The sequence below is a fragment of the Morone saxatilis genome, unplaced genomic scaffold (genome assembly GCF_004916995.1).
Source record: "Morone saxatilis isolate NCDOM2014 unplaced genomic scaffold, NCSU_SB_2.0 Contig8, whole genome shotgun sequence".
NCBI classification, from domain to species: domain Eukaryota; kingdom Metazoa; phylum Chordata; class Actinopteri; family Moronidae; genus Morone; species Morone saxatilis.
Window position 1 is genome coordinate 6,154,661 of NW_023340257.1, and position 14,530 is coordinate 6,169,190.

The 14,530-nt window shown below is 39.8% G+C and overlaps 1 protein-coding gene and 1 long non-coding RNA gene across 2 annotated transcripts in view; both read left to right on the forward strand.

The window, feature by feature from the left end:
* Positions 1 to 14,530, forward strand: part of LOC118341973 (endothelin-converting enzyme-like 1) — a 47,121-nt gene that overhangs the window by 20,653 nt on the left and 11,938 nt on the right. Inside the window, exons 7-10 of the mRNA XM_035680398.1 lie at positions 8,553 to 8,651; positions 9,160 to 9,234; positions 11,530 to 11,633; positions 12,602 to 12,660. Of these exons, the coding sequence (XP_035536291.1) occupies positions 8,553 to 8,651; positions 9,160 to 9,234; positions 11,530 to 11,633; positions 12,602 to 12,660 (337 nt within the window). The remainder of the gene's footprint in view (positions 1 to 8,552; positions 8,652 to 9,159; positions 9,235 to 11,529; positions 11,634 to 12,601; positions 12,661 to 14,530) is intronic.
* Positions 4,883 to 5,436, forward strand: LOC118342250. Its single transcript, XR_004797468.1, has 3 exons — positions 4,883 to 4,966; positions 5,056 to 5,171; positions 5,312 to 5,436. It is a non-coding gene; the product is annotated as an uncharacterized LOC118342250 (long non-coding RNA).

Here is a 14,530-nt window from a genome sequence, read left to right on the forward strand (position 1 = left end):
AGACTGACTCACTTCAAATATATTACTAGTTTGCTATATATATATAATATATATATATATTATATTAGCTGGTTGTTTCTTGTGTTATAAGTATATAGTCATATATATTATAATATTATAAATATAGTAGTGGTTAATCCTCCGCAGTTGATAGCTTGCAGATTATGGCTGACGCGTTAAATCACGCGCGCCATCCTAGTTTAGTGCGCTCGAAAATACACGACTCAGGCGACATGGGATTATGGTGTTATAAGGAAGCCTCCACCGGGGGGCGCTCGCATTTGGGCTCCCGTTTTGTTGGGCGTTGTCCCCGGGGACTGAGGCTCCGCACGGCTGGGGATCGTCATGGTCCCCAAGGATCTAACTTGCTTCGACTTTCTCCCTCCTCGTCTAGAGTCGCTGCTCGCTGTCAGCTCGCTATTTTGTCGCTCAATATTCGTCGTAGCTCGGGAGAAGAAACCAAAGGAGTTTCTGTACTTTCTCTTTCCTTACGGCCCTTATTTTTTTTTATTTTCGGGTCAGGAGCTTCTTGTTTTTTGTTTATCTATGGGATTTTAGGGGTAATGATATGCATCCCGACGTCCTATTAGTACCGGTTTTTCTCGGCGGACGGAATATGATTGAAGATAAGCTCGCCAGGAGCACCTGATTACTAGTAATTCTATCTGTGTCTTACGTGCCATCTTTTGAAATCAGCACTCCAAAGTGGTCGTTATGATAGATCTGGATGGTGTCGTGAAATGTTTACGTGTCGCTCATTAAGCTATTTCGCTTTAAGGTAGCAACCATGGGGCGTGATTACTTTTTTGTCTTTTATTTTTTTTTTTCTCCTTCGTGTGGATCTGCAATCTAATTTACAATAGTGAGTTACCCATACCTACCGCAAAGTACAGATAGCGTGAGTGTGTAAGAAACCAGCAGCCTAGCTTACAGTATAGGGTAACTAGTAGGATCGTGAAATAAAAAAAATACATAAAATAAATAGACACTGTTTCATTTGGTGACGTGTCTAGTTTGGTCTTCGACTGAAAACTAGTGGATATCCTCTTCTAAAATCCTCGCTCGCTCCCCTCTCACGTCCATTACCTCACCACCCAAGTTTCTTCGTCTCGTTATTAATGATTTTACTCTCTTATAGCGCTTAGCGCAATCTCCTCCTTGCACGTTTTTTTTGGACCTACAGATGGGTGGTCAACATTTTCAACGCTTATATCTGCAGGGCGAGAGGACACGTACATTACAGTTTTTATACTGTTACATTAATTGCACTTTTCTGGTGCTTTGTTAATGCAACGGCTTAGCAAATTGCCAAATATATTAGGTTGATTCATGTGTCACTCACTGTTAACTTGGCAGAGGACTTTCTCCAGCCTGCACATTTTTTTGTGTCCTTCTTTTTCCGCATACGACTTTTCTGTATCTGGCTTTGTTTTGTACTTTGTTTCATGGTTTTACTTAATCTGATCCTCATGCACCAGCCCTGGGGGGCCTATGGCACGGTAAAGAGAAGTGCCTCAGCCTATTCCTATCGTGGAAAACCTTACTGGGCAATAAATCCGTGATATTCTGCATGGGTTCTACATGAGTGTATCTTTCTATTCCCGCGTGCGCACGAAAATAATATGACCCATAGATAATGTCTTAATATTAAACCTAGAAACCCTAGTAATTGATCAACAAATCTTAGCGTCTCACACAAAATATAAACCCAATACCTCTTCTCTGTTTATTTCTCTCCTTTACTACTCTGTGCTGTCTTAAACACCGATAATGTTCTACCCTCCCTCCCCCCAAATCGACCTCGGCAAATAGTTTGTGTTGTGTTAAAAATGAGTGCTTTTGCCTAATAGGATGAAAATGTTTCCCACTGTATATGTCTTTAGTATTAAGTGCTCTTTTACGCCACTCCTTCTCGCAGTTTAATTCACTCTATTACCCTGTAACTTCGCCACTAGTTGTGCCAGGTAACCGATAACAAAAAGCATCGCATTATCCGCCCAAGCTCTTGTAATTCGTATGGGATGGCACATTTGCTAGACATTTGTACCAACCTCTCCTGCTAATTTGATTCTACAGCACTGCATCCCAACTTGCTTCATTTTCCACCAGCTGGACAGACCAATATATACAGACCTTATTCTCTCGTTCAGCTGTATAAACGGATTCATTTATTCGATATAAACTCATTTCCTAAATATATTTGAATTGTGGAATATAGACTCACTGTTCCCCCTCATGTCGAGCACCCCCAAGGAGTCTTGATGTATTAGCTGCTGTCGAGTTTTCAAAGCTTGTATCTGTATGGTAGTTTAATGCCCAAAATAAAATTTAACTTCTTTGCACAACTTCTTTTAACTTTAACATAACCAATTTGCATTCTTCCTAAACTTACCGAAATTGTTAAGGTATGCTTCAGGGAAAAAAGCCATGGGGTTGAACCATTTGCTATTGGGACTATGGGGAGTTTGGCGTACCATTACTTGCTTATTTTCCAATGCCGGATGAACTTCGCTATGCTCCTTAACATCGATAATATGCTCCAACCCAGAATCATTTTAATAACACTTTTTGGGTCGGTGTTTTCATGCTCCGGCACGCTCCTCTACGAAAAGAAGAAATGCACATACACTGCCGCACTATTCCTTGGAGCACAGTTTTGCCTTCACTTAAACCACTCTCTGTCGGCCGCACCTCTAGTTCCGACGGTTCTGTCGATTAAGATTGCAGCATTTCTTGAGTTGATTCCATCACTCTTGCACCAAGATGCCTACAGGTAAAAACAAAACAGAGACGAAACGGCAAACTATACTGCTCGGTCCCTATGGTACTCGAAGTTCATCAAGTACTCTCTCTTTTTCAGGAGGTCCACGCTTTACCCACGCACCCGCAAAATTCAATACGTAAAACTAATAAACTGCAACATAATTAACTATTATCATTACAGACAACCCACAGGGAATGCCTCTCGGGTCCACAGTGTGCATGTTAGTGCAATTAACTATTCTAAACAGTGACCTTCTCATAAACATATCAATACCCTGGACAGTGAGGCTTCTGGTCCGCTGCAAATCGCCAAAAGAAGTCCATGCTGTTCTCAGTGTGCAGCCCAAATAGCACATCCCCAACCAGGATGATCACACTGTTAACGCAATACTTCATCTCCTTAATTCAAGTTGCTCTGAACATCAAAAAATGACAAACCCAAAAATAAGTATTTCCTGAACAATCTGACCAATATTATAGTCAATTATTTATTTACTTGCGGTAAGATATTTCTGTGCCCAAACTGTATCGATAAGTCCCAAATGATATCATCAATAAAAATGCCTCACTCCACAGCATTATATCCGCACTGAGCTAATTATGCAGCTTTTGAGCATACATTCGAATTTGTAAGTCTGACATTATCTGAAAATTCAATATCTACGTTTTGTTTCTTATGTCTCCTATTACTGTTATGAAATAAAACCAAATATTTTTAGCTCAGATTCAATGTCGTTGTCAGACAACGTGCGCTAGCGGATAAAAACACACATTCTGGACTAGCCCAGAGTTATATAACTATGATTACACAAATACTCGTCATTAAATAACATGTATTTCTTACCGGGCACTTAGTGCGAGAAGGCCGAGACACCAGCACCTGCATCTACCATTGCCTCAGGTCTTGCGCTTGTTTTGTGTGGACTAAATATTAACCTTTCTCACCTTTTTGAATCACCGACATGCTCCTACTAGTGGACTAAGCTCACCTGTTGCTGTGGTATTTCTAAAATCGCATAAGCGAGACCAATTCCAGTAAAATATATAATCCGTAAATATATGAGAAATCGGGAAATAAAAGAAATGAACATTAATCGCACCGCGCTTTCTCCTCCTCTTAAAGGTGCATGACCCACTTTCTCATAAATTATTTAAACTGAATTTAAGTCTTGTTAACCAAATCTGCCGTTGTGTGAGAAAAACTAGCACGCTCTATATAATAAACACCATCAACATACCACAAATACCATAAACCGATGATCAGGTATATTCAATGTGTTAGAGTTCATGGAAGTGTTGATTTATAAAAGAAAACCCAAGACAGCAACAAGTCTGTGTAATATATGTGTAATACTAGACCCTACTATTTGTAGTTGTCCAAAAAACTCCCACTCCCAGTTCACACCAGTCAGTCAATCTCCATATTAAAATGCCCAGCTATACAGCAGAAATAAAAATGTGTACAACCATGTTTTGGTTTCTGTAGCTAATTTCCCTGTTCATGACAACTGTACGGGGGTGAATTTTTATATAACTCACCCGTTTAAATTATATTAAGGCTTTAAGTTCTTTGAGTGACAAGTGGGTTGAATGTGTCAATACTAGGCCTACCGGTAAATTATATGACCGTTTGTGGGTAAGTGCTGTCCTGTATTGTCAAGAAAATTCCTGAAAATGTCCTGGAAAATGATTTCTTAAAAAGAATCCCTGATTTTGGAATGACTGGAAAGATGTAGGCTCCCCCTTGTGGCAATTCAAGCTTCAATCAGGAAATCAATATAGGACTGTACATTAGCGAGCTAGGCAGCTTTTTCATGATTATTATATTATAATGCAAATTCACCAGTTTGTACTTGTCTGAGTGTGTTTTATCGCAGTACATGATGATATTGTATATCGTCACATCACTGCTGTTGCTTTATTTTTTCCATCTTCATTTATTGCCTGATAACTTTTGAACAGCAACACAAGCTAGCCATGTATACCTAATAAACTAGCCACTGAGTGTGTCAACTGGGAAAAATCTATTCTGGATCAAGATTTCTGTAGTTTAAATCCACTTCTCTTCTTATCTAAATACCATAATCTTCATCAGCCACTCTCTCTTTCTTTTTCTCCCACTTAGATTCTTAATGTTCCAAAGGAAGCGGCAGAGAATCTACTGCACCTCACACACAATCTCCGCAAGACAAACGACCCCACGGTAAGTTTGCATTTGTGTGTTAGCTCTTACCAGTTTGTTAAGATGTGTGCCATCTAAGTCATTTATTTGTGTGCGGTGTGTGTCTCCAGGCACAGTCTCTGGCCTCTTCTCTCTCCACCAGACAGCTGTTGAGGATCTGTCGCCGTCTCTCTCAGTACCCTGAGGAGAGCATCGCCCACACTGTCAAAAAGGCTTGTCTTTCCAGGTACACACACGCACTCAAAAAAAAAGTGTGTTTATCTTGGCTTTGATACAGATGATTCATTTTTGATAAAAAAACAATGTGTTTTAATGCTGTATTATTGTGTGCACCAGTGATTAATTGCCTGTGTGTGTATGTTTTAGGTTCCTGCCCAGCCTGGCCCGTGCTTCTCTTGAAAAAAGTCTTGCTAACAGCTCCATACAGGATAAACCAGATCCTGCTGAAAACACTTGTGACTTCAGCTGTAAGTTCCAGTCAGCTACCTAGATAAGATTTATCTAACCACATTTGTTACATTTGTTTTGCTGCTATTTTAGGGTTTTTCCTGGGTGAAGCTGATTGCAGGCCACCCATCAGTGTTGCAGTATCAACTATAAACAAATACAGCATAGACAAAGCTGTATCTAAAAGGTGCAGATGGAACTAGTATTTCAATATCCTCAAAGAAAAGAAACCATTTAAACCACAATCATTTCTGTTTCTTTAAATATAAGAATACACTCAGCTTAACCTTTTCACAATCAAGGCTGTTTCTGTCATCTGAGTCATACAAACAATCATTATGTTTATGGGTAATGATTTTAAAATTAATTGAGTGTGTGTGATTATTATACTAGCATAAAAAGTGTAGTCACTGAAAGACTGTAATGGGCCTTAAAACTAGAAAAAATGTAAGCAAGTTGTGCTTATTACAAGCAATGGAAACTCAGTAATTTAAGATTGCATTTTTGAAGAATTTGTGCTATAATCTAATATTAATAATTAGCTAAACAAATCTTACAATAAGACACAATTTCTTCAAACAGCAAAATAAAAATCAGTGACTTTGACACCAAAAATGCTAAAGGTACAATGAAATGCTTAATTTCCAACCACTTTCTCTTAAACTGAGAAGTTCTGCAAGTGGTCTTCTTCTTAAAATAAGTTCAATTCCATTCAATTCAATTTAATTCAATTTTATTTGTATAGCGGCAATTCATAACAGAAGTTATCTCAGACACTTTTCAAATAGAGCAGGTCTAGACCGAACTCCTTTTAACATTTACTGAGACCCAACAGTACCACCATGAGCAATGGTGAATGAATGGAACGGTCTCAGCTAAAATAAAGCCTCAAAATCAGATCCTTTCTTTACTGAACTCAACTGTTGTTCTCTACAGCTGTGCAAACGATCTGACACCCCTCCTCTCTCTTTCTCCCTATTGTCGACTGAGTAGCTTGATGGCAGGCAAAAGTGTTGATGGGTTTTGATCATTTGTGAGGGAAGGGAGTCCACTCTGCAACTGCTGTACAAATGCGACTGTTTTTGTAGTTCCAGCAGCACCAACAAAGTTTTCTGTTGTAAAACCATCAACTCATCATGTTCCATCGCTTTATTACAGTTAAATTTCATTCATGTATCAAAATAAGAATCATTATGTTTTCGTTACCTTAGAATGGGCTGTTTTCAACAGATGCCACTGGTCGCCTTACATGTACGTCATGTTTCTACAGTAGCCCAGGAAGGACAAACCAAAAACTGGCTCTTTATTGGGCCATTTGTGTTTCACACGCGGTTGGTTTTTCCTTCATGCTTTTAAGGGGAGGATGAAGTGAGAAAGTTTCAATCTGCAACTACACCCCTGCTTTTAAATCTGACACACTGGACCTTTAAACTTTCATTCATATTAGATCTATAATTTAGGGTGATGACCTTAATAGTTTTGAGCCGAGACCATAAATTTTTGGATCAAGTAGTTTGTAAAAAATTAGGTGTGACAAATGTAGTAGCTACAGCTGTTATTTCAGTGTTCCAGATAAGTATATATAAGTATCAGACTCTGTGCTCCGACATTCCTAGTTCTCCTTATGTGACCAACAAAAACAAGCATGCAGAAGTGAAAAGAATCTGCTTTGATTGGTGGGGGAATTGGGCATTTTTTTTCCTTTTCACGGATTCTTCAAGTATTTGGGTAAAAAAACAAGGACAAAAGACATTCTCAGCAATCATAGTTTCATTGGTGGCTTAGTAGCTTACTTACATTATAACTTGTGTCTTCCCTGCACTTTCGCACTGCAACTTAATGCCACCACAGACCACAAGTCAAAGTGTCCCATTTCAGTCACTTTGACTTGCGTTGGTGCTCACAGCTGGATAATAGAACCGTGTGCCATGCTGTTTTTGAAATGAAATCGAAATTCAGTGATGGTTGAATGCTTCAACTTGTGGTTTGTGGTGTGTTTCAGCTGCACATAGGGTCAGTGGTAATTACATATTGGACATTGGGAATTCATATTACACACAACTGACATTAGGAACTGCAGCAATGGGACTACAAAGGTGGAAGAAAATCCACCATCTGATATAACAAAAATTCATATCATCAGTTAGCAACACAAGCACCATCTGCTGAAGTTTGTTCATGCTTGAACTTATACTCTTTAATTACACCTTTAAATGTTTGGATTTGGAGAATTCCAAAAAGTTCAAACGTGGCTTCAAATCTTTTTTCCGTTTTTCTTTATAACATAAATTATTCATGAATATTTAAAAATACTTCAAATAGTAATTCAACAATCAATCTACTTTCTCAGTTTATTACACTAGTATTGATCCTGGCCCAGAGAAAATCCTGTAATTCTTCTAGACACATTGGTTCTCAAAGCTGCTGCATTCGGGACAAGCCAAAGGTGCCATGAAATGTATCATATCATTCACATTTATTGTACGATTTGAATAACATTCAACCATCCAACCATCAATCATCCAACATTTAAAAAACTCAAGACATTTACATTAACTACATTGTATGTTACGTTCTTTGGGAGTTTTTTAGGAGCTCAGCAGTCAGAAAAATAGCGAATGTCAGCAGCGATGGAAAGATTTGACAGAGTAAACAGAGCTCAATTATGTGGATAAATCTCAGTCCTTGACACAGTCTGACAGAACTGAATCTGAGCCCACCAACAAAACTAAAATCAAATTCAACACTACTTGGCCAACAGCTTAACAGGCAGGTTTTGGCTGCTTGTGGGAGATGGATATCCATCATTGTCAGATAGCACATTCACTGTGGTATTGCGTGATCCCAGCTTCTTACAGTATGTGTGATTTATTTTTCTCCTCTCTGGTATACATGAAAACAACACAAGAAAGTGCCTGTCAGAGGAGTCAGACCTGGGGGTTGTTATTAAAATACCTGCGACCCTTTCTTGTTTTCAAGTACATGTCACAAGTCACATTTTTCCTGCCCACTTCAAACCAGTTACAGAAATATTTCATGTGAAATATAACTAATAATATAATGTGTACAAAGTGTGTTCATGTAGGACTCCATATTTCATACAAAATAACGTTTTAGGGCCTTCAGAACTTCTTCCAATATGACTGTGATCTCCCTCCAGGTACAGGAGCTGGTAGAGGACATTAAGCACTCCCTGGACCTGCGGCTGCACGAGCTGGACTGGATGGATGAAGCCACCAAGGAAGCTGCCAGAGCAAAGGTTCGGGGGCCTAACTCAGCTTGTGCATCAGAAACGAGACTCCCTGCCAGATCCGATTAGTATTTGAAAAGAATTTAATTATTTCTTCGCAATTCCTTTCTTTCCGGGCCTTTGATTGATTGCTTGGTTAGATGGAAGTGTGTGATAGAATACATCAAGGGTTTGACATTGAGAAGTGAGGATCGCCTAATCCGGATCTCACTGTGGTGCTGATTTAGGGTCTGCACTGCAAGATATCCCTTCTAATACTTTTACAATCTTAAGTTATAATCCTTTTACGGGGCCATGGTGAATATAAAGAGCTTCCCTGTAATCCTATTACATTGGGTTTGCTTGATTAGTTGATGCGTGTGTGTGCATGCTCGGATGGTTGTGTGCCTGGGTCCAAAAACGAGTGCGTATGAGTAGTTATTAGTTACTGCCAGTGGATGTGGGGTGATGTTGGACCAGTTGTTTCTCCTCCACTTTCTCCTTCCCTCATCACACTCTTTTCTTCCTCTCTCCCAAGCTGAAGCACATGATGGTGATGACAGGATACCCAGACTTCCTGCTCAAACCTGAGCTCATAGATCAAGAATATGGGGTGAGTCATGTGCTTCCTATATCATTCTGCACTGTCCGGTCATCCTCACCCAGACACACAAGCACCCACATGTCATGCGAACGAATTCCACTTTCTGTCTCTAGAATCCGTTAGATAGAAGAACACATCATACACAGTAAATAAACCTGAAACACACTGATGAGACTGTACAAATAAATCATATACTTTAAGTACGTTGATACAACCAGGAGGCCGTGTACATAAAACTGGCTAGCAGGCAGCTCAGCTGTCAAAAATATGCAATCAAGACTCTGTTGATGGAAAACTAGTGGAGGCAGCCGTATAAACAGATGTAAACTATAGATTTAGGGAGAACTGGGAAGAGTTGAGTATTTGCTTAAATGTGAGTGGAAGCCTAATCCAAATTTCAAATCTGTAAACTGATGCATCATGAAGGTGGTGCTCAAAGTAGGGTAAGTGATTCTGTTCCTCTCAACAAAGTCCTTTTGAAACAACCCACATCTGTAGTGAAGACTAACTCATTTTATTTTATGTTATTCATTTACAATTTAAACCTTTGGGAACCGTTAAGGCTTCCCTCATTTGCAGTGATGTACAGAGAAATACACAAGAGCACAATACCCTTCCTAAGCCACACCCTTTTTGCTCCGTGCTCCAATAACAGTTGAGCAAGCCTCTGTCAACTTTCTCCTTTCCTGTTCTTAGATACGCGATGAAAAGTCAATCAAACTTTAGAGATGCTTATAAGATAAAGGCAACATATAAATATTCAAAACCTAAAGTTAGCTCATGTTAGCAAAACATTAGCTAACTAGCTAACAAACAGTTGACATAGCTCGCTCGTTAGCTAGCGTTTACAAACACCAGCTTTTAGATGTAACCATTGACCGTTTATATAGTAACTGTGTATGTAACTAGCTAGCTGAGGACGAATTTAGATTAGGTCCAGTCCAGCATAGATGTTATATAGGGTGGTGAATGTCTAATAAGGGATTTATGGATGAAAAGATACAAGTGTTTGCCACGCCTTCATGCCAGAGAGGACCAACCAATGTTGTTAATGGGGAGTGTCACAGGAATCTCCGGTAATGAATCTGAGGGCAGAATGATGAGTGTGAGGGTTTGAGAGTGGAAGCAGCAACATGTCTGTAGATTATATCACCATAGGACTGATAGACATACCTCAAATATACTTTTACTACAATTCAAAGGAAAGCTTGGTGTGGAGGACTTAAAAGGCACAGTTATGGGCTGTCAGCTCACAGCTTTTAATCACAACTACAGACAAGCAAAGAGTTGCTTCACCTGTGTTACTGGTTCCTTTCCTAAGTTAAAAGTTTCCAGACTCAACAGTGGGAGGTGGTTTTGGAAGCTGTTAGTGGCACATTTTCCTCCATCTGCTGCCACAATCTTAAATAATGCTTTGCACAGATGTGCATTTTTGTCACAAACTAACAGAGGCACATCTGGCCCTGTGAGACTAAACAAGCAAAAAACAAACAAGAACGATGATGTGTTTGCTGTCAGTTTAAATGATGGAGATGTTACAAAAAGCTAGTTACATTAAATTATTGTGGCAAGTGACCAAAACCTGTTTTTAATCTGTGTAAAATAAACCACTGCAAATGCATTTTAATGTTAGGCACTAGCACCACAACAAGGGGAATAGCCCTAACACACACACTGAGTCATTAATAAATTGTGTCATGAGCACCACAGATTAGCACTATTTACAACGTAATAGCTAATTAGTAGCTGATTTAGTTTCTCTGTTCAAACCAACTCACTTTACACATCCACAAACATCCAGCTGAAGGAGTAGTTTGATATTTGGGAAATCGCTTATTCGCTGACACAGAGGTAGATGAGAACCAGTGTACTGTAATTCCACAGCTTTTGGTGGTAACTAGTATTGTAACAAATTACATTTTCAAATTAAATAATGCAATTACAATTACTGAAATTTAAATAGGTATGAGCATTACTTATTGCTGCCCTCTGGTGGTCAGGAGTATTAATAACTAGATACATTTTGTATGTTATAAAATCAAATATGAAGCCACAGCCATCAGTTGGTAAACTTAGTGTAGCACAAAGACTGGAGGCAAGGGGAAACAGCTCCAGATAATTTTAGCTTTACATTAACCCTGTGAGTGCTATCAGTCTTCTCATTTAACTCGTACAGCGTACAGACATGACAGTGGTATCAAAATTCTTATCTTCATGTAGTGCTTTTCCCAAATTGTCAAACTATTCCTTTAATAAGCATACAGAAAAGGTGTTCACACTCACTTCATCTGTGTGGTTTTACAGTTTGATGTGGATGAGAAGACCTATTTCAAGAACATCCTGAACAGCATCAAGTTCAACATCAAGCTGTCAGTCAAGAAGATCCATGAAGAAGTGGACAAGACGACGTGAGTGCCACATCTCCTCATATTACACAAGCTACACTACCCAGCTCTCTGAGCTTACTGACACGCAGAGCAAAGCAATTAAAGAAGGTTAATATATCTGAAATCCAGTCTGAGCTCATGCAGCTGAGGCTCACACCGGACATTGCAGTCACACCACTGTGAGTGTCTGTCTTTCTAATATGTTTGACATGCCTAACATGTGTCCCTGTGAATCCCTTTTTAGTTTGACATATTTGTTGATGCGCCTCTAAATTAAACAGATACCAAATCGACACACACAGCTGGAGAAAATCCATTTGATTTACTTATCTATAGCAGCCAGGCAGCAGCAAAGTGCTGTGGGACATGCGGTTCATTTTTCTGAAATACAGCCCCGTACTCCCGGATTGAGTGATTCTCTGCTATGACAACACATTACAGTCACATTAGTATTCCAAGGTACTCAAAACAACTGTATCATTAGCCCACACTCAATGCCCTGAAGAGTTAAATCACATACTCCCCCTTTATCACCAAAAAGTGAACCTTTCATCACTCACTCTGTCTTGTCGTTAGGACAAAAATAAAAAACGAAACACTCCTCCTCCTTCTCACTGTTTGTCTCCCCTCTATCTCTCCGCATTCCATGCAGAGCCATCAGTCTTTCGCTCCTAGAACAAGGGCATCTCACACTTTCAGAGTTAGTCATTTGGGGGATTTTGTGCCAATCGATTGGTCTGGCTTTAAGTGGATTACCATAAAGAAACTGTCCGCGGTTTCATATGCAGAGAGGAACTTTGGCCGTGGGACCACACACACTGAATATTTCTCACCAGGGGGTTCAGAGAGAGATAGAGGTGTTTTCGGATTCTGTCCAGGATCGGGGTGGTTTCGAGTAGGTAGATTGGTGATTTGAGTGTGTCTGTGTGTGTGTGTGAGAAGGATCCCATCTTTAAAACCCTGTTGTTTGACACTGTTTTTCTCCCTAGGTGGCTTCTCCCCCCTCAGGCCCTTAATGCCTACTACCTCCCTAACAAGAACCAAATGGGTGAGTGCGTGACTCTTCATTGTACATACTGATATTTGTGTTCTCTCTGTCATCTGTCTCCGCACACACACACACACACACACACACACACACTCAGGGAGGATGCCTCCGTTCAGACAACAGACGCAGCTGAACGAGAACCGGACGGACTGAACCGATCCACCGACACCGCCTCCAGGATCTACCGGGCTCAGAGTCACCGGGTCCGGGCCGAACCTCCCGCCGGGCCGGGCCGAACCTCTTCCCCGTCGGTGTGATTATCCTGTGAGTCCCGGAGGACCGGAGGAGGATGAAGAAAAGCAACCAGAGCAGACGGGTTGGAGCTGATTGATATTTCTATAATGATCATTTAATTTATCATCAATCATCCATCACATATATTGATCTTCTGATAGAGTGATCAGTCTATGATCAGTTCTGTGATATGAATCAATATGAATATAATATTTCAGTCATTCATATTCACACCGGTTAATGCAGTAATATTAATTATAATGCAGTAATATTATAGTATAATACTACTACTACTAATAACAATAATAATAAGAAGAACCTAGATCAGACTCTGACGGTTCTGGTGGTTCCTCTCTGACCCCCCTTGGTGTCGTGGTCTTTCAGGGCGTTCAGGACTCGGGTCAGCAGGCGGTCCAGCAGCCGGACAAAGTGGGCTGGATCAGGAAGTTCTGCGGCCGAGGGATCTTCAGAGAACTGTGGAGGAACCGGTTCGTGGTCCTGAGAGGAGACCGGCTCTACGTCTCCGACAAGGAGGTGAGCAGGACCCACACTTATCATTATTATTATTATTATATTTATTATTATATATTATATATATATTATTATTAGTTGTTGTTATTGTTATTATTATCATAAATATAGGAATATAGGCCCCGACCACAACCACGACCCTGACATATCAGAACCTGCAGTTCCTCCATCGGCCACTAGAGGCTGGCTCCAGCTAACGTTAGCCATGATGCTAACTTATGATGAACAATAAATGATGTAACGGTACAAAGCAAGGCTAGCAACCTGTTAGCAAGCGAGCTAAAGCTACAGAATGATAATATACGAGCGTTGCAGTAACGTTAGCTTCAACTTTGACTTTTCAACAGCACTTTTATTTATTATTATTTATTTATTAAAGTCATTAAAGAGCTTAAAAAAGAGGAAAAACAGAAATAATTAGTTGTTTCTCAGATAAATATTTTAATTATTTTATTCATATATAATAATTATTATTATTATTTCTGTGTATTTCAGGTAGTTTTATTTCAGTTTGTTGATTTGTTGTTGTCTTTATACGTCTCTCTCTCTGGAGGTCAACCGTACAGAATAATGACTCATGTTGTTGTCTGTCTGTGTGTGTGTGTGTGTGTGTGTATGTGTGTATGTGTGTGTGTGAGTGATTCCTGTAATTATTCTGATGTTTTTCCTCATCTGTCGTATTGTTTCTGTATTTGAGCACTAACGTTGACCCAGAACTCTTTACCGCCTGAGGGACGTCGTCTCTTCGTGCAGAAACATTCAGACTGTTAAAGCTCCTCTGTGTCACATTAATATAATATCTATGTTTATTTATTTATTTGTATGTTTTCATTAGTTTATAATCAGCTGAAAATAACGGTAGCAGCAAAATGTGCAAAAACCACAAAACGTCCCTCCAGATCCAGATCCAGAGCTTGGTTTGTCTGTTCTGTAGAAACATGGCGGACTGTAGATGTAAAGACGTCTCATTCTCAGGTGACGAACACACAACGATTCGTAGTTTGAACGTTATATTCCAACGACAGAGCGTCGTCATTGTCACGCTGGAGCTCGAAAACCTGGTGTAAAGGTTTACGTCTCGTTAACGAGTTATTCCTGTTCCTCC